At 44.6% G+C, this 20,248-nt stretch overlaps 1 protein-coding gene across 1 annotated transcript in view; it reads left to right on the top strand.

Annotated features, from left to right (window-relative positions):
• Positions 1–20,248, top strand: part of LOC147726124 (receptor-type tyrosine-protein phosphatase mu-like) — a 1,369,719-nt gene that overhangs the window by 1,289,631 nt on the left and 59,840 nt on the right. The window contains exons 32-33 of the mRNA XM_086960227.1: positions 5,130–5,255; positions 19,713–19,864. Coding sequence (XP_086816353.1) covers positions 5,130–5,255; positions 19,713–19,864 — 278 coding nt within the window. The remainder of the gene's footprint in view (positions 1–5,129; positions 5,256–19,712; positions 19,865–20,248) is intronic.

Genomic DNA, 20,248 nt, shown 5'->3' with positions numbered 1-20,248 from the left:
GTGCAGCTCTCAAGGCATACAGCCAGATTCATGAAGCAAAATTGCGATAGCAATAGCTGCGAATCAGCAATTGCGATTGCAATTCGAAGAAAATGAATTCATCACAGTGAAAATCACAAAATTGCGATTTCGCTAAAGAATAATTGTGAGTTCGCAAAATAATTCGCAGAATCCATGAAGAAGCCCTTTAGCAATTCTGAAATCATGGATTCTGCAAATTAATTTGCCAACTCGCAAAATAATCGCAATCTCTATTCAAGAAAACTCGCAAAATGCGAAAAAGCCGAAAATCACTATTAGCGACACGCAATTTAAGCAGGTGGTAACCATGAAGGAAAAAAAAAAAAGAAATTCCTAACAAACTACCCACAGGTGCAGCCCTGACCAAACACACTTAAGGATACTCAGCTGGAGCATGAGGACTCTCACAATGCCAGGACTCTACATGGTGGTCAGGCGGCGAAGGCTTCAGCGAGCAGCACGGAACAGACGCAGGATACAGGAGCGAATATTTCAGCAGCGGATCACCCTACTGGGCCAAACTGCAGAGCAAATCTACTCCAAGTACCGCCTGAATGGGGCAATGATCACTAAGCTGATCCTGGACCTAGACCCCCTGATGCAGCACCCAACAAGGAGGACCAATGCCATGCCCACCCATGTCCAGGTCTTGTGCAGCCTGCACCTACTGGCCTCCGGAAGCTTCCAGGGGATAGTCGCTGTTGCAGGGGGGATCTCCAGAGCACCATGTCCCGCTGCCTAAGGAGTTTCCTGGAGGCAATGCTGACCCGGCTAAACCATTACATCACATTCCCAACCACCCAACAGGACTTGATTCAAACCAAGCTGGATTTCTACAACATTGCACAATTCCCCCAAGTAATTGGATGCATAGACTGTACCCACATCCACATCTGCCCACCTGCAAAAACAGAATACATGTACCGGTACCGCAAGTCCTACCACTCCCTGAATATCCAGATGGTGTGCAACGCCAAGACAATCATCACGGACATAGTGGCACAATACCCGGGGAGCACACATGACTCATTCATATTCCGGCACAGTGGCATGCACACACGACTGGCCAGGGGAGACTTTGGCGAAGGACACCTTGTAGGTAAGTACACATGTCACTAAATGGTACATTGTCACTATGTTGCTGCGCAGAACAGGCACTCACCCTCTGCTCCTTTCATTCAGGTGACAGTGCCTACAATCTCAATGAGTACCCCCTCACCCCATACCTCAACCCAGCCACACCACAGCAACGGCGTTACAATGCTGCACACATCCGCACTAAAAATTGCATTGAGAGGACATTTGGCCTTTTGAAGAGCCGCTTCCGCACACTGCACAAGACTGGTGGGGCCCTCAAATACGAGCCTGAGGTCTGCTGCCGCATCGTGGCCGTGTGTGCAATACTCCACAACATTGCTACCAAGCGCAGGATACCTGTAGAGATATCTGGCAGTGAGTCGGAAGGGGACAACCGCCCACCTGCACATGCGCAACATGCACGCGGGGAAAATCCAGCTGAAGGACGCAGACGGTGCAACCAAATCACAATGAACTGTTTCTAGTGCACCCACTCCCCTCACCCAACACTTCACTTATGCATGACAATAGAAATAATTACATGAGTCTGATGTACTGTTATTGAATAAATATTATTGTTGTTTGCACAATAATATTGCTTTATTTTCTAAAGAAACATTTGAGGTGTATTGTGTCATACATCTCCCGATTTGTTAGTGGGCATGCTTTTCTCATCAGCATGTCCCTGCACAATGAGCATAAATGTCACTGGCGCCTCCGGCGCAAAGCTCCGAGTCGCCTCTCGACCTCTTCCTCCGGAATCGAACGTGATGCCGCAGTGGGCCTGCTGCTGCGGCGTGGAACACTAACCGGTGGCAAAGAAAGGCTGCTGTGGCTAGATGTTCCCTCACTAGCGTTGTCCCCTCCTGCCTGGCCGTGGCCAGTTGCCTGCAGAGCCTGAACTGCAGTGGTTGCCTGCTCAAGTGCCCGTGCCATGTCCTGGCAGCATTGGACCATCTGAATTTGCATGGCCAATGATCTACGGGACAGCTGGGATGTTGCGTTGCCAATTAAATAATTGGAGCGTGTGTACGCCGAGAGGTGTGTTAGGAGCTGGCGGTGGCGGCGCGGGGTGAGGTCCCGCTGGCTCAGCATGGCCTCAGTGTTTGCCTCCACAGCTGTGGTAATTCGGTCCATCCGGCCGGACAGCTGGCCAACATTCCTGGCTGTATTGTGCAGCTGCAGATGTATTGCTGCAAGGTGTCGTGCCTGTTGTTGGTGGACGCGCAGCATACGGCACTCTATTGAAAGACCCGACACACGCACAGTCATCCCCCTCCTGCCGGCGTGTGGTGTACTTTGGCGCCGCTCCCTGACCTGTCCGCTGGACTGGGTGGGCACAGTAGGTGTGCACTGTATTGGTGGCCTGGCGGCTGCTGGTGTTGCCAATGCCACTGGCATGGGTCTGACAGTTGGCAATGGTGGTGCACCTGTTGTCGCTGGCGTTGCAGGTGGTGGTAAGGCTGCTGGTGCTGGTGCTTGCCCTGATGGACCTGGTTGTGTGGATGGATGTGCGTCACCCTCAGAATCCTCATGAGTATCGTCAATTTGCAGCCCCTCACTGTCGCTGCTGGTGTTTTCAGCGCCACCTGTGATGTAAAGTGGACGTTGATTAATTACATGTATCTTTCACATGGAAGGTTGCTACATGCATGCAGGGTAGCATTCCCTGACTGGCTGTTGGATTGACACTATTAGGACATATCTGGCTGTATGTGGCTGAATGTAAATTGTGGTCAGACTACATGTCCCACAATGCAATAGGGATATTCTGGTGTGCATGGGCGGCATGACTGGGGTTTCTTATAAGTAGCTCTAGGGTCATGGCCATTGTTAGGGGACATGGTCGCAGTCGCATGGCACTTACCTTGGCTTTCTTGGGTGAGTCGGGAGGAGTGTAGCCGGGTTACCCCCACGCATGCCTCAGGTTGCAATGTGGCCTCAACGAGGTTCTCCAATGGGGTGTTGGGAGGGACTGTTGGCTCTCCCCCTCCTTTTGCAAGGCGCTCACCCAGCCTCTCGGCGACCCTCTCCTTGGCACGACCTCGGAGGTCGTACCACCTCTTCTTGAGATCGTCGATTGATCTCTGGGTGACTCCAACTGAATTTACTTTTGCGCGGATGCGCAACCAAAGTCGCCATTTGTCGGCCTCTGGCACCCTCCTGGAGTCCTTCCTGAACAGTCTGTCATGATCTTTACAGACTCCCTCAATCAGATGTTCAAGCTCCTGTTCGGAGAATTTAATTTTTCGCTTTCTCCCTGTGGAACTGGCCCCTGCTGCTTCCTGTGACATTGCTGCAGTGGGGTGTATCCTTTTTCAAAGCTGGAGGTGGTTTAGAGTGGAGCTCTGGGCAGTGCTGCTTCCAAATCAGCCTCAGTATTCAGAAAGAGGGAGGGAACTGGCTGCTTCCTGGTTGTGATGTCATCACTGTGCTCGAAATGCCACTTCCCGTTTTTGCGATCTCGCTATTAGCGAGATCGCAATTTGCGATCCCGCTAATAGCGAGATCGCAATTTCAACACGGAAATTGTCCGATTTTGCGATTAATCAGCGATTTTTGAAAAATCGCGATTGGCTTTTGCGGCCGAATGTGAATCGCTATTTTTTCTCGCAGATTTTCATGAATCCCATTATGCGAATTCTAAATTGCGATTCGGTATCAATCAAAATTTAGAATTCGCAGAAAATGTTTTTCATGAATCTGGGGGATAGTCTTGTAAAGGTTTGTGAATTCCTCAGAACTGGTCGAGGAAATCTGTGAAGGTTCGTTTGCATGTTTAGGTCATGTGTCTGGCCAGAAAATTTAGTGCAGAGCCATTGTGAAGAGAATTAGACAGCAGTGGTGAAATGGATTATTTTGATTAAGACCCATAGATGATGTCAATAGAGCATGGAGTCACAAAGGTGTCTCCATAGCGAGGTGAGAGATGATGGAGTCAGAAAGGTATCTCCATAGCCATGATCAACTGAGGTGACAGGTGATGGAGTCACAAAGGTATCTCCATAGCCATGATCAACTGAGGTGACAGGTGATGGAGTCAGAAAGGTATCTCTATAGCCATGATCAACTGAGGTGACAGGTGATGGAGTCAGAAAGGCATCTCTATAGCCATGATCAACTGAGGTGACAGGTGATGGAGTCAGAAAGGTATCTCCATAGCCATGATCAACTGAGGTGACAGGTGATGGAGTCACAAAGGTATCTCTATAGCCATGATCAACTGAGGTGACAGGTGAATGAGTCACAAAGGTATCTACATAGCCATGATCAACTGAGGTGACAGGTGATGGAGTCCCAAAGGTATCTCTATAGCCATGATCAACTGAGGTGAGAGATGATGGAGTCATAAAGGTATCTACATGGCCATGATCAGTTGAAGTGTATCCTAAACAAGTATAAACTCATGTTTCCTAGTCAGAAAATCTGAATTTATTCTGTTAACCAGGTGTATCCAAATGTATCACAGCAGAAACATTTTCCTTCTTGATGATCACAGGCCACAAGTTAGTTCTCCTCTAAGCCCCTCCTCTGTACTTCGTGCTAACCAAGATGCGTCTGAGGAGGGATGATCAAATCTGAAACACCTCAATGAATGGTGATTAAAATGAAGGGAGTTTTTGTCTAATGATTACGGGCTACAAGTGGGCGTAATGAGTCTGACGTCCTTTAATGCCGGTGTTGTTATGTTGTCAGTGAGTAGGACAAGCCTTGGTATCATAGGTCATAGATTCCAGAGAGTGGAAATGATGCAGTCTCCTCATCAGGGGAGGCTGGGTATGGAGTGTTACCCACTCGAGGTACAACACAAGGACATTTTTGACTCTGGCTTTGCTGTGAGAGCATTGGGGTCAGAATTGGGTGCCTCGATTTGTAAACAATCAGCTATGCTAAATGGGGAATCAAGCAGACAATAAATGACAAACGACTGTGTGGCCAACTCCAACACTGTCCTTATTTTGATCTACTAGTTTGTAGCCTGTCCAAGAACGGATAATTTGACTAAAGTTATTTTTGTGTTCTCTGTACAGACATATCCTCACTTTTGGCCTGATAATGGAGAGGTCGCTTATGGTCCCTTCCAGGTGAAGCTGAAAACGGAATATTCAAGGACTGGCTTCACTGCAAGGACACTATGTTTAAGGAAGGTCGAGCAGGTAAGAGATGATAGTGCACTACCTGAGACGCCTGGCTTTACGCCTGCCTTGAAACAGCCTTTTCTTGTCGTTTTGGAAGTATTGGTCTAACCCTACATTGAACTCTCACTCGTTCATCCTCCCCTCATTTTCCTTCTTTTTGTGATGCTGAACATTTTGGATCCCATGCAGTCTATACGCCATGGATGGCATCCTTGAGAGAATCAAATAGAGGCCGGGGTGGGGATACATGCAGAGAACGTTTGGTACATGAAGGCTGCTGCTCAGCTGTGTGAGAAAATGAACACCCTGTGGTCAGATTAAATATTCCTGCAGTGAAGGAAATAATGTCAGACAGTGGAAAAGACAAACAAGAAGAAGATGAATAACATGAACAGTAAAGCCCAGTAAAGTGACCCTATGTCCACCAGGATGGAGGAGTCAGAGGATGAGGAAGGGGCACCACAAGTATATGTCATGTCCCAAGTACAATATCCACATCCACAGACTAAACATCTCCCTACAGATAGACCTGACAGCCATGATGAACATCGTGACTGTTAATCCGTTGACGAGGCTAAAACCCTACCTCACTTTGCAGATGGAAAATATCCTGTTCACTGGGGGCATGTTTCAGTGCAACACAACAACATCAACGAAGGAATTCATCTCACAACTTGGGACCGAGCCACTCCTCACCTGCAGCACATTAGAGGAACATTCCCATCTCCTTGACTATGTATAGATGCAGGATGTATGTTGGACTTGGCCCTTTTTGCAGGGTCATACCTAAACTTTTTGCCTGTCTCCTAGCCTTTTTTCTGACATGATGGTGGTTTTAGGACTCTGGGCACTTTAGCACTGCTGTCCAGTTTAAAGTGTGTGTGCTCTCTGTGATAAAAATGGTAAAGATTGGTCTACACCCGTTTGGCATATTTGATTTATTTGTTAGTCCCTTGTAGAGTGGTATCTCATATACCCAGGGCTGGTAAATTAAATGCTACTGGTGAACTTGCAGCGCTAGTTGCGCCTCCCACCAAAGTAGCCTTTCAAACCTATCCCAGGCCTCTGCCATTTCAGGGTCTGTGCGCGCAGTGTTACTGCCACTGTGCCGTGGCACCTAAAGTGTATGCCATGTCTGTGACCTCCCCCCCCTCTTACTACATGTCAGTCAACCCTAAGGTAAGCCCTATCCTACCCAAAAGGTAGGACATGTACCTTAAGTGTGTGACATGTCCTGGTAATGACAAACAGCCATTTTGGTTTCTCACTACTCTGAGGCTGCCCTCCCATAGGAATGCATTGGGGATTCCCTGATAAGTGTTTCAGTGGTAATTCCTGATATGAGAGGAGCAGCGTGGTCAAGTTCAGTATGTTTGGAATAGTAATAATAAATGCTGCGCAATGGTGTGCACAGATTTATTATAAGTATTTTAGAAATGGCACTTTTAGAAGTTGGTATTTCTGTGTGCTATGTGTCTGCCTGCCTGATGTGGATTGCATGTCTGGTTTTGGAGTGGCAGGGGCTGGTGAGGTGTATTTGGCTCCAGGAGGGGCAGGGTGAACCAACGCTGGCTGAATGGGACATCTGCATTTGGAATAGAAGTCCCTAGTCCCTGAATAGGTCTGTGCCTAGCCTACACAATGCTGGCTCCACCCCCTGTGGTGAGTCTGATCACTGAGCCCCCACCTGACAAAGGGGAAGAGGAACCTTGTCAACAGAGTGCTCCAAAAAAAACAGAACCAGTTGGGGCTAGTTCCCCCAAAGCCCTGTGCTGCAGAGAAAGGAGAATATGCGAATAAGTACTGGGGCTGTGACCCCATGAAGGAGAGCTGTTCCTATGACTTGGGGGGCCTGTTGCTGTTGCTGGGCTCCAGGAGGAACCGCCATGAGGGACTGCCTCCCTGCTGGAGGGCACTGTGTGCTGGCCTGTCTGGGCCCAGCTTTGCCCCCTTGAACTGTGCAGGACTTAGCGTCTTGTGAGCGCTTTATCTTATTTCAGGAAGAGCGTGTTCTGGCAGGGTGAGGCTGTGACGTGTCTGGAGGAACCCCCCGGCGTGGGGATTCCCTTGTGTTGTCTGAGAGGAGCGTGAGCCTACCCCGCCTTTGCCCTACTTTTAAGGAGGAAGCCCACTCCGCACTGATGCTGCTCTGAGCAGGAGCCCATCCCGCATTTGGGATCCTTAAGAAGCGGGAGCCCATCCCGCTGTTGAGAGAAGCTGCTGAAATCGGCGAAGAGCAGCAGAAGCCAGGCGCCCGTGCCTGACTGTGGGTGTGGCGTGCGGCGAAGTGAGGACCGCCTGCAGGAGCCCTGGAGCCGTAGAAGTGCATGTTGGGCACTTTCCCGATGATCGCCAGTAGCCTAAGAAGGGGGCTCCAACCTGCTGCGGCAGGCACCGTTGTGCCGTGAGAAGAGCCACAAAGGAGACCGGAAGTCAGGCAAAGCCTGCCTGATGGTGAGCGGAGCCTCCCTCTGGGAAAGGAAGCCAGGCAGGAGCTGTGCCTGGCTGTAGGCTGAGTCTCAGGTGGAAAACTCGCGCTGCAGAAGCCATCCGGAGCCTCACGGGCTCCCTGTCAAGTACCGGGTCCCAGGAAGGGAACTGGGTGAAGCAGAGAGAGGCTCCCGGGAGTACCGCGAGAACCCAGTGAGTGGGGTTTCATTTTGGCGCTATGTTGCTGCCAAACAAGGGCACAGAGAGGAGCCCAATGAACGGGGTTTCAGAGGCACTACACGTGCCAGCGTATCATCACAACTGCGCCTCTATAGCGGGCAGCTGCAACTTTGGACACTTTTGATCTTCAGAGTCCCAGTGGGACTCACAAGGCACAGTGAGTGCCAGTGCTTATTTCCCACAGCTGTACCGCAAGAGCGCAGGCAGCTGCAATGGGGGGGGGGGGCATTTCTTCTAGGTGAGAAAGGGGTGAGTGCACCCTATGCCCCAGCGCAGTTGCACACTTTGTGTTTGCTGCTGAGGCAGCCAGGGGGCCCTATGAGGGGTCCCCCTTAGCGCCCTGACTTTCTGGACATAGGGCATTGGGGGCCCCAGCGAAAGGCCAGTTGGCCTATGGGTCAGTTGAGTGATGGTGAAAGGGCGCTAGACCCTAAGGTGATGTGAGCACATTGTAGTAGCGGTACTTTGGTGCACTACTGAGTTCCTGCATAATATGTTTATGCCCAATGTGATTTAGGCATAATATGGTTTAGGCCTAATGAGATGCATAATGTGTTTTATGTCTAATGTGATAATGCTGAGGTCATTATGGTACCAGTAGTTACTGGTTGTGTTTTATATTTACCACCTGCATTCTGATGGTTCTGACTGTGGCCTGATCGACCTGGTCCTGTAAATAATAGCCTGTGAATATTGCCTAGTGTCAGTTGGCACAGTGTATATGTGTGATTATGATTCTAATGTGTTTTGGATAATACAAAGGCTATTTTTGATATAACCTTGTGTGGAGTCGCTTTTGTGGTGTGCCTAGTGTGTCGCTGCTGTGTGTGTGTTGCGCAAACGCTATACACATTGCCTCTGAGATAAGCCTGACTGCTCATGCCAAGCTACCAAGGGGTGAGCAGGGGTTATCTTCAGCGTGCAACTCCCTTGCCCTGACTAGAGTGGTGGTTTTTGCCTGGCTTTGGCGCAAGCCTTGGCCAACCAGAAATCCCATTTCTAACATTGATGTAAAACATCATTGACTAACTGAGATACATTTCCCAAACTTGAAGTGCCTAAAGAAGAAGATAATACTTAATTTTTGTGCAACGATTGACAGCAAATGCTCAATCCCTTCCACCTTCAGCAACAGGTGACGCTGCAGCAGCTCGAAGGAGAGGACTTCATAGAATAAAGCCTCTGTCATAGTGATCGCCAAATACTCAAACTAATTGGGATATGGCTTTGCTTCGATATGAGGCTAGCCAACGAATCAATCTAAAGGAGCGATACAGACTATACCCAATGTAGATGAGATAATCTCAGACTTCAGTGAGTGTGTAGTTCTCAAAGCTAGATGTCAGCTCAGTTTATCACTAACTTAAGCTGCTTGATAAATGTTGATGTATCACAACATCAGGATAAGAGTGCACAGATAGCTGTGTATGTGAGTATTTACGTATATGGCACTTGTACAACTAAAACCTTGCTCAATGGCAAGCCTAGATTGTACAGGTCTGAAGACATACAGTCAGAGTGAATCTATCCGGGTGGTACTAGGTTTTGAGAGGAATTGTGGACTATCAGCTTTGCCATGTAAGTATATGTGTTGTTATACATGTATGTATAATGTATTGTTATGCCTTGAACTTGGCCAAAGGGCAGCAGAGTGCTGTAAGGGATCAAAACAGGCACACAATGAGTGATAGGAGGAGTAATTGGGTTAAGGATGATTAATACATTGTGATGTAGTGCTCTTTAACGAGGTGAGTCTTCAACACTTTCCTAAAAGCAACATTGGGGCAGTTCTGATGGATACAGGGACATTGTTCCAGATTCTAGGTACATATATGGAAGAGGCCTGCTGTGTTTTTTTTTATTACTGTGTTTTTCTGTTGTTTAAACTTCTTATTATGCATTCTGCGGCTGCAGGTGTGCCAAGAACATACAGAAATGCTACGCTTGTCTGCAAGATAAGTGGAGTGCTAGTTTTGATGGCCTTGTAAACTATGCAGCTGTTGCAAGTCGGCAAGGGGTGTCAATGGAGTACCATCAGAATGGGTGTTGTTGGAAAATGGCCCTTTCTACAGGATCATCCCCAAACATTTTGTCTTCCTCCTCTTGTTTCTACTGGTTTTGTTTTTGTTGGTTTTAGGGCACTGTACAATGTATCACTGCTGGCCAGTGCTAAAGTGCTTCTGCTCTCGGCTCTAAAGATGGTTATATTGGCTTATTCTGAGTTGGCATATTTAATTTACTTATAGGTCCCTAGTAAAGTACACCACAGGTGCTACTTGTGGGGCTGCAGCACTAATTGTGCCACCCACTTAATTAGCCCTTCAACCATGTTTCATGCCTGCCATTGCAGAGCCTGTGTGTGCATTTTGAACTGCCATTTCAACCTGGTCAAGTAACCCTCTTGCCAAGCCTAAAACTTCCTTGATAGTACATATGTCACCACTAGGGTAGGCCCTGGACAGCCCAGAGGGCAGGGTGCAATGTGAATTAAAAAACAGGACATGTACTGTTAAGCTTTACATGCCCTGGAAGTCAAAACTCTAACATTTGTTTTTCTCTACAGCAAGGCCTATCTCACCCATAGGATAACATTGGGATTAACTTATTGCATTTCTAAGTGTTATTCCCAATTGTGAAGAGATAGACTTTTCAAGTTTGGTATTTCTGGAATCACAATTTAAATCACAACTTATGCTGAAGTCGAATTTTAAATTGCAATTTAGAAAGTTGGCATCTTCTTACTTTCACCATTTGCTGTCTGCTGCCTATCTCTTATTACATGTCTGGGGTGGGTGATAGCTGGGCTTTTTGTATTCCCCCTAGATAGCAACACACAATGGAAGCTTAGGTGTGACTTGATGGGAGGGAGATGCTGGTCACAGCCTCACTTACACCCAAATAGGCTGCATTATGTCCACACACAAAGGGCTGCATATACCCATGTAGTGCACCTGGGTAGGAAGGGCAGGACCTCTGTGCACTTCAACGGCCTGTATTTGAAGTCTCCTTCGATTCCAAGGCCCAACTGGGTATAAGTACTGAACCTCCAACACCACCATTTCAGTACATGTCTGGACATGTGGCTAAAAAAGCATACCTGCTGTGCTGCTGAAAGGTCTGCCACTCTGGTGGACGGCTACTCTGAAGGAGCTGCAGCCTTGATGTGTTGACCTGCTGCTCTCTTGCCTGGAGAGGAAGAACTGGACCTGGAACCCATCTTAAATCCAGACCTCAAAGTGACTCAAAGGACTAGTCTGCTGGCCACCTGACCTGAGCCTCAGAAACATAAACGGCTCCCCACAGCTCCTGGCCGGTCTTTAATAAGCTCTTGACCCCCAAGAAATGCCTTTCATGTCCAGGGTCCTTGGACACTGTCTTTTTGCTCTGTCAGTCAAGCTTTTGGGCTCTATGTGAATGCATACAGGCCTGTTCTCCTCGGAAGACGGTCGCTCACCTGGAAATTCAGCGTGAGCAGCTGCAGGTTGGTCTCTTTACACAACAAGTATCGCCACTCGCAATAACAAGGCTCCAGCCTGTCCTTTCTCTTCGTGCCCTACCAACCATCACCAGTGATGCTGTCCTTGCTCCAGGAGAACTTCTTCCCCACAAATAGGATTTTTGACACAATCTTTAAGAAGGTAAAACTTCAGCGGGATTAGTCTGGGACTGTATCCGACCTACGTTCCATTGTGGCTGGCTTGAACTTTTGACTTTAACTCAGTCCTGCGTGACCTGATGGCCGCAATTGGCGCTTTATGTTCTTAGGAACTATATTGCATTTTATTCCTTATAAATTTATTACTCTGGCTCTACTGATTGTATTTTTGTCATTATTGCATTGTGCTCTGTTGTTTAAACCTGTTGTGAAATCTTTTTGTGTGGTGTTTTCACTATTTTACTGTTTAAAGTGTTGCACACATACTTGACGCACTTAAGTTAAGTAAAGCCAGACCAATTTGTGCCACACTACCAGAGAGTGAGCAAAGGTTATTTAGGATTTACCGGACCCCAGTCAACCAACAACCCAATTTCTAACTGGTGTAATTTGATGATATGTCTTCAGGCCGTCGATTAGAAGTGCTGTGGCGTTTAGGCATTCCCTGAAGGAGTGCTAGTGTGGATACTGGGAGGCTATGGAGCAGGGTGTTGTTTCCATCCAGATGTGATAGTATGAGGGATTGAAAAGCAGTTCTGAAGAAGTGTTCTGGGCGAAACAGTTTCTCAAAAGAGAGCTGGTACCAAGCAGTCTTTGTTTTTTACCAGTGTGTTTCTTGAAGGTTGGTGTCCAAGGTGAATCCAAGTGACCTGGCATTTAATGAAAACTTGGGTTCTAAGCTGTCAAGTATCTTGGCATTGAGCATAATTTGTACTCTTTCTTATATGTTGTTCTTGACAAATAACAGGAATTCTGTCTTGGTTGGACTGAGCTTCAGGTGAGTGCTAGACAACCACATCTGGATGATATGCAGGCAGTGTTTGAGATGTTAAGATGTGTGAAGCACAGGAGACTTTCAAGTAGAATTGTGTATCATTAGCATATTGGTGAATCTTGATATCTGTGAGTAGAGGACCAAGTGGCTCTATGTATAGGTTGCGGATGACCGATGCCAGTGTGGAACCCTGTGGGGTTCAGCAAGTGATAGGGATCTATTGGAAATTGGAGGTGTCCATCTGAACAAACTAATCGGATGGAACAGTAGGAGGAGAACTAGTGAAGGACATTGCAGACAAATCCCTTTTGATACTCTAGGGTGCATATGAGAGCAGGATGGTCGACTGTGCTGTAGACAGCTGAGAGGTTCAGCTATATCAAGAGGCAGCAGTAATCTTCATCTGTGGTCAAGAAGGCATTGTCTATGATGTGTAAGGTAGCATTCTCCGTGCAGCATGATCTGAAGCCACAAGTTGTCTGAAGCCACAAAGTTTCTCAATGCCTTTGTAGGTATGACACAAAGCAGACTTTAGTCAAAAAATTAATAAAGTCAGAACAGCAAACAATAAAATCAAATTAGAAAAATAGAGAAAAATGTAATAAACGAAATGGCTCCAGAATGGCAAAAACTCAATAAGGGGAACAGTAAAAATGAAATAAAAAAAATGTAAGAGAAAGTAGTGCCAACTAGTACAAAGCACTAATAGTAGTCAACGTTGGTGGTAGACCAGAACTTGGATGTGATTTGAGACCGACCACGACGGAGCTATTGTTGGATTCACCAATAGATTGATCTCGAGGAGCTGGAAGTAGAAATACTTTCAAAGTCCAAATCCAAAAAAGGACTTTGAAATTTTCCATTGAAGAAAACGTTGTCTTCATGTGAGAAAGCTGCTTCTGTGGAACTGTCGGTGGGATACCTGCTGCAGGTTGGCCCAGCTAAGGCTCTGGAGCGATTGACATTTTTACATGAAAAAAGGCTTTAAGTCCCATAACAGAAAAGCGCGTTGATATTTTTCTTTAGAGGTGCTGGACCTTTCAGTGGGCCGAACATGAAATTCAACCTGATACCATGAAACTGGTGGTCGGATACTTTTAACAGTAGGTTCCCTAGACTCTAGAGTTCAGGAAAAACATTTTCCAAAAGTTTCCAAACATTATCTTGGTGGCCAACAACAACAGGGGTACACTTCTAAACACCCAAGGGCCACAGAGGGACACTTAGAGACTCTCAAAACCAGAGACAGTGGCTACTAGCAAAGTCCAGTCCAAGTTCCAAATGTTTTTAGAGATAATAGAAAGTGGAGGGTGCACAGTAAGAAACTTGTAATCCAGAAAAAAGTCAGTGTATATAATCATACATATATAAAATATAAACACTTACAAGAGGCGTATTATGAAAAAATCAAAGAAGGAAATACATATTTTTTTTCCTCCTAGCTGACACCCTAACTTATTGAAAGAGATGTTTAAAATTGTGAAAGCAATGGAACAAGCAACTTTTATACAAACCACTATCACCCCTTCCTCTGATGTGTGCCACAAGTTGGGCACTTTTTTCTGTGACAAAAATGAAAGCAATGAGGAAACATTAAAAAATGTAACATTTTCTGAACCAAATTGCTTTGCCTCCTTTAGTGACTAAGGGCCAGATGTAGGTGAAATAGATTTACCGATTTTTAATTACCGAATTTTCGGAAGAATTCGGTATTTAGTAAGTTTTATCCCCCCCTTGTAACCCAATTTTTCGGGTACATGGCCTATGAGCCAGTGAATTATATTGAGATTTGTCCTTTCTTCTTTAGAACCTTTAGGAGCCCACGCTGGCCCACGCAGTGACGGTTCGGACGCTGACCGTTACATTAATGTAGGTACTCCCCTACTCATAGCTTTCACTATGACTATAGTCCACCACAAGCATTTAATGCCCGTCTTTATATTTTAGGTGCTCACGTTTATATCCTGATGAGGACCCCAACATGAGGCAAGAATAACCCTTCCATATCCATAGGGGTCGAAACGTAGACTACACCAACCCAGCACACCATAGGACTAAATACAATGGATTTGCCTAGCCTATGTGTGATGTGATTAGGGAACATGTGTACTAGCTTAAGTGTAAAGGCCTACTGATTTTAATGTGATGCTACCAATGTCACACCACCTTTACCCAGTCCCTCACAAACCAGATCACATCCCTTCCTTCCTTCACTGAGAGCACTATCGCTGTGATACTTTGAAAATTACGCTTATATACTTTGAAGATAGAAAGTTACTTTTGTGATGCAGCAATTCACAATCGACACGATTGTAAAAATAAATACAATCATATTTTGAATATTGTAAGCTTTATTGTTCACTTTGTTTAATAATGCATAATGATACATATATGTGGTGAACGTTTTTTCATGTAATGAGACAGAATATTTAGAAGCAACTGCGTAAACTCGGTCCACTTTTTCTGTACTGTACTTAGCGACCCTGGTCCTTGAGTTTTTTGGGTACACCCCGTCTAAACTCAATAATATAGGTATTTTTTTTTTACATGGTTTTATATAGTGCGAGCTTTTCCCAAAGGTATCGGGTATCAGAGTGCTTTACATAGCAATACCTATAGCTATTGGCCCCCTCTTTCATCAGCCATTAGGGCTAACCGGGGTATTTATTTTGCATATATAGATTCTAACCTGGATCTTAATTCTTGTACTTCTCATATATCTAAAATCTGCCAATTTCATCTAAAGACCTTACGGAAAAGCATGCAAGTTTTGGACACCAAAACACCTCAGTCCTTTGCTGCTTTAATTCCATTGAGGGACCAGAGATTGGCTACATCAAGCTGGTTGTCCACGTCAAAGGTTTTACCTTCTTACTCATACTTATTTACGGCAATAAAAAAACCTCTAGTGGGGTAAGGTTGAAGGCTGTGTCTGGTGAAGCCCTCTCTAAGGCACATAGACATAGGACAAGGTCCAACTGAAGCCATTGGTTTTGGTAAGACAGCTACAAGTAGAAAATATCAAATTTTGCACTTTCTCGTCAGTCAAGTACTTTTTGTGCCATTGCCTGGTCAAGATTTCTGCTCTCAGACCTAGTGCCCGATTTATAGTTTGGCGGTTTAGATACTCCATCGTAAAGGCAACAAGATAATGGGCTACCCACCAAATGTATATGTGGGTGGACCATAGGTCTAATAATGTCAGAGACTACTTGGAGTATGAGGCAGGTGGTTCAGAGCTAGGTTAATTTGCAGCTACCATTTTAGGCGTTCAGGCCACACCCCTATCTGACAAGATCTGATGACAATCCACCCTCCATGGATGGGACTCCATCCTTACGAAGGAATATGTACCAGACATAGCCAAATGGCAGAGGTAGAGGCGAACAGGACTAAGAGAGAAACAGAGAAATGCAAAGCATGCCCATGTCTTCTTTAGCACAGCTCTGGGGAGTAACTTCTCTTTTTTGCAGCAAAGTTACACCCTGAGGCTCTATGGTAACAGAATGCCTCACAAATCAGAGGAAATATCCACATAGGATAGTACTGGGAAAAAGGAAAACACATTCACAATTATAAAATAACAAACAAATATACTCACCGGTTTCCAAATGATGAGCTACACAAAACCTGAAAGTTGCTAGGTTTTCATGTTTTTAAAATATTGTAGCTGCCTGTTGTGAGAAGTAAATCGTACCCGTGGCCCAGGCTAGCCTGCTAGTCATGGTGGCCAGCCACCAAAGACCAGTTTACCACAGCCTTAAAGGAGTATGCCTCAGATTTTCTTGTAGCAGTCCCCAACCCCAGATACCTTCCTGAATGCTGACACTAGTCACTGTAAGAACACGTCAGCCATAATTGCTTACCATGTTTCACTTCTAAGTATTAGACACCCTATCTTGTAGACAATAAGGACAACTTAGGGTTGAATTACTTACCATTCAAAAATTGAGTACCTTCCTTTCAGCCTGCCACAAAATTCAGGGTGACCACACAAAAAAGAAATGTTCTAACAGTTAGATATAGTTCCTTTGCCTCGTATTGAGGATTTGCTTAATAAACTATCAGAAGCCAAAACTTTTCTAAACTTGATATGCAATTGTGTTAATTCTAGAATATCACCACTTTCCTGTTTTTATTAAAACCAATGTGTCACTTCAGTTCTGTTGCATGCCTTTTGGATTGTCCAACATCTTTTTCTAAGATTAGTATGCAATCTTTCAAGAGGTGTGAGTGGAGCGCGTATTCCAAGACAACTTGTTACGTTTTGAAAAATATTGGTTGGAAAAGGATTTGTGTTTACTTATTGAAGCAGGTGCCATGTTATTTAGAAGAAATGTGAGTTTTAGTGTGATCAAGCTGAGTTCCATAGTCCCCTTGTTTACAGTCAATTAATTTCTCCTCTTCCTACCCTGGTTAACGCTATTACCCACGCTACACCTCCAGATGATGAGTTGAAGTCCTGTGTGACATTATGTAATGATACCCAAATTCAGGCAGAGTTTTACCAGTCAAACAGTTCATCTCAGAGACTTAATTAACAAGAACAGAATATGTTTTTAGCCTTTGTGCAATAGGAGTGTGAAAGCCACTTCTCTACAACCTTTAATGAAACCAGTGGCATAGAACTGGGGGCTATGCTCTTTCAAACTGATGGCAAGAAATAACTTACTTTTGGATTTGCATCAGGGTTTCTAAGAAAATCAAATCAATCTAAGCCAGTGATGGAAAAAGATTTTCTGATTGTTGTGTGGGCAGTGAGCACATTTTTCTCTTCTGTCTAGGGTAGAAGTTTGTTTTTTAAGGGACCAACGCTCATTAGTTACTGTCCTCAATAGCACAGCTATCAATACACCACAATAAATGTATATTAAGTACCAAGGTATTAGAGTACCAAATTAATGTTCAATTCATCACAAGTGCAAAGAATGCGAGAGTGGATTTCCACTATAAATTACTGTCTTCTTTTAATGAAGACCGATCAGAGTATGGGGGTGAAGACTCTCAAAAACAATAGAGTAATGCAGTGGGTGATGACGACTCCCTAAATTAAGTAATGAAGTACAGCATTGAGGGATGACCTAAGGAGAAGACTCTTCCTGTGAACATCGGATCATTCTGGAAGGTGTCACTGGAATTATCAGTAGTGAAGGGCATTATTTTTAGAGGCTACAGTGTGTTCATCTTCTAACTATTAGATATAAAATTATTGGCATTATTGATGCTGGTCACAGTCACTAAATAGTAGGTTGGTAGCCCACCATGGATAAAGGCATTAATATAAAAGTTAATTGTTGTGTTCAATGTAAACGTGGCGACAAGCACAGCAGAGCATGGCCCCCCCCATTTAATTTCAGTGGGTGTCCCAGACAAACAAGCTATAGGTTTCCTGGGACCTTTACATAAAATACCTAAACAGAATTGTGCTGTTGTCTTGGTAGACTATTTCTCTATAGGCATGGAAGTTATATTTTTAACGGACCCTGATACCAACATTGTCATTGAATCCCCCACTAATGTTTGTTGTTTTGCAATAGTTTCCGATAATGGGGTCCAACTCGCATCCAACTCACATCTGATAAAGGGATAACCTATATTAACAGTAGTCATATCAAACATCTAAGGCCATTACGTCATAACACTCAGTCAATTAGAAATTTGAATGGGTCAATCATGATATCTGAATGTTATCAGTGATGGACAGCATGCAGAAAACCCATAGTTCAGCCTGTGAAATCGATGCGATGAGATTACAGGAACACAACGCATTCTGTCACTGGCAACTCTTCATTTTATTTCATAGTGGATGGTCTGCCAGTTCTGATTGATACTCTGATGGGATGGGGCTGTAGTGGAATATGGTGAATGAGATGGGCTCATAATATTTTGTCTAGCCAGTTTACTTTGAAGATATGGTATAATGCTCTTAAGTCCAAATGTTCGAGAAAGATTGCAGTGGGTGAGCACCTACATGTGAAATGTCTCGCCAATATTTTGAAAGGTAGTTGAAGTTCAGTTCTGGAGTTGTGATCATGGAGGATAGTGGTAGTGTTGTTAAGGCGGGATAAAAATGGTGTCATATGAAATGAAATGAAAATGGGATTTGTAGAGCGCTGCAGTTGCCCTGAGGCGTCCAAGGCGTCATACAAGCAAAGTGGTACATATTCTTTCTAATGGGTGAGGTGCTGATTTTGCTACTGTGATTCCCCTGAAACTTAGACATCAGAAATGCCAAAAAAGTTAACATGTTATGCAAAAGACCATCCTAGCTTAAGGACAGTGGACATGATATGACTGAGCCTGTCCCTTATGATGTCATTCATGTTATGTGTTTTGTCATTCTATCCCTTTTCTTTGTACGATTATTAATGTAATCACTGATTTTATCACTTAAAATGTGTTCTTTGATGTTGTGTGAGAAGCAACATATATTATGCAATTCATGTTGCGTTTTAGCGCAAGAGCTGCATGTCCGAATGTGAGTATTGCCCCCTGGCCATATGGTTGGAGTGTGGACCAGAAGGTCCTCCATCTTTTTATGAAGGAAGGTGCTGGGAGCTGGAAGTGAATACAAAGATCATTCTTCAATCTATCTGTGTTGCTTCCATTTGCTACAACACATAGGCAAATTAATAAAGTTTTCGTGGCCCTTTAAAGCTCAGATACAATGTTTCAGGATCGCAGAGTAGATCTTGCAAGTTGCCGGTGTGTTGTAGTTAGATTTTTCACCCTTCTTTGCCTAAATATTAATCTCTTATTTTATCACCATAAACAATTTGTATGTAGGTCTACCTGTTATACAACAAAAATGTCTCGGGTAAGTTTTGTCTGGTTTAATCTAAAGTGGATTTTATAGTGTGCAGAACATCTATTAGGTTTATACATTTGGGCAAGTGACCATCTTATCAGGCAAAAGAGATACAAAATAAATGGGAGGTCTAGGGCTCGTTACATGGAAAAATAGGCAACTACTTCAATTCATATTCATCCTTGATTTAGCAATTCTGTAATTTTACAAACTTTACCCTTAAAACAAGCAAGTTTAGGCATGTTTAAATAATTACACAAGAAGTACAGTATTTGCATAATGCTTGACTTGTAAGTTGTAGAGTGAATAAGAAATGGATTCTTTTTTACAGGAATGTTTTATCATAAGTTAATATTGATATATGTTTGGTAATTAATAAATTATATTTTTCATTATTAGTATGTGGGTTTATTTAAATATATGTGTTTTGTTCTCTCTTTATTTGTTAAAATGCATTGGAATGGCAAGTCCGGCTTCCATATCTAGTCTCAACACTCACTGTTTATGCGCCTTGAGGAGTTCTTCTTTACTGCTACTTTAACAAAATCCCTCCTATTTCCTTTAAAGAACACTGTTTCTGAGATGGAGGTGAAGTTATGGCAACTGGACAATTGGCCCATGCAGCAACTCCAGCCGAAGAGCCCGGAAACAATCTTAAGCATGCTGGGAGAGGTTGGGCAGTGCCGGGGTGATGACTGCCATGTTCTTGTTACATGCTGGTGAGTACAGATGTGTAATGACCTCAATGAGGGATTAAGGGCCTGATGTAGGTCGGTCGGTAACGGCCGAAAATCGGTATTTTCGGCCGTTACCGACCGGTATACCTGAAATGGTATGTAGGGGCACAATTTTACAGAATCGGTAAATTTACCGATTCGGTAAATTTACAGATTCTGTAAAATACCGAATCAGCATTTTTACCGATTCGGTAATTCTCCGATGTAGGTGGGACTCTTCAGAGTCCCAGGAGCCTTAACGAATCGGCATTTTACCATCAAATCCAATTTGATGGTAAAATACCGATTCAGGTGTGCATGCACATGTGTGCATGCACACCTATGCCATTAGGGCAGGTCTGCCTGCCACATGGCACCCGTGCCTGT

Source organism: Lissotriton vulgaris, chromosome 3_1, assembly GCF_964263255.1.
Source record: "Lissotriton vulgaris chromosome 3_1, aLisVul1.2, whole genome shotgun sequence".
Lineage (NCBI taxonomy): Eukaryota > Metazoa > Chordata > Amphibia > Caudata > Salamandridae > Lissotriton > Lissotriton vulgaris.
The sequence above is the reverse complement of the archived record's forward strand: the minus strand, read 5'-3'. Positions and strand labels throughout refer to the sequence as shown.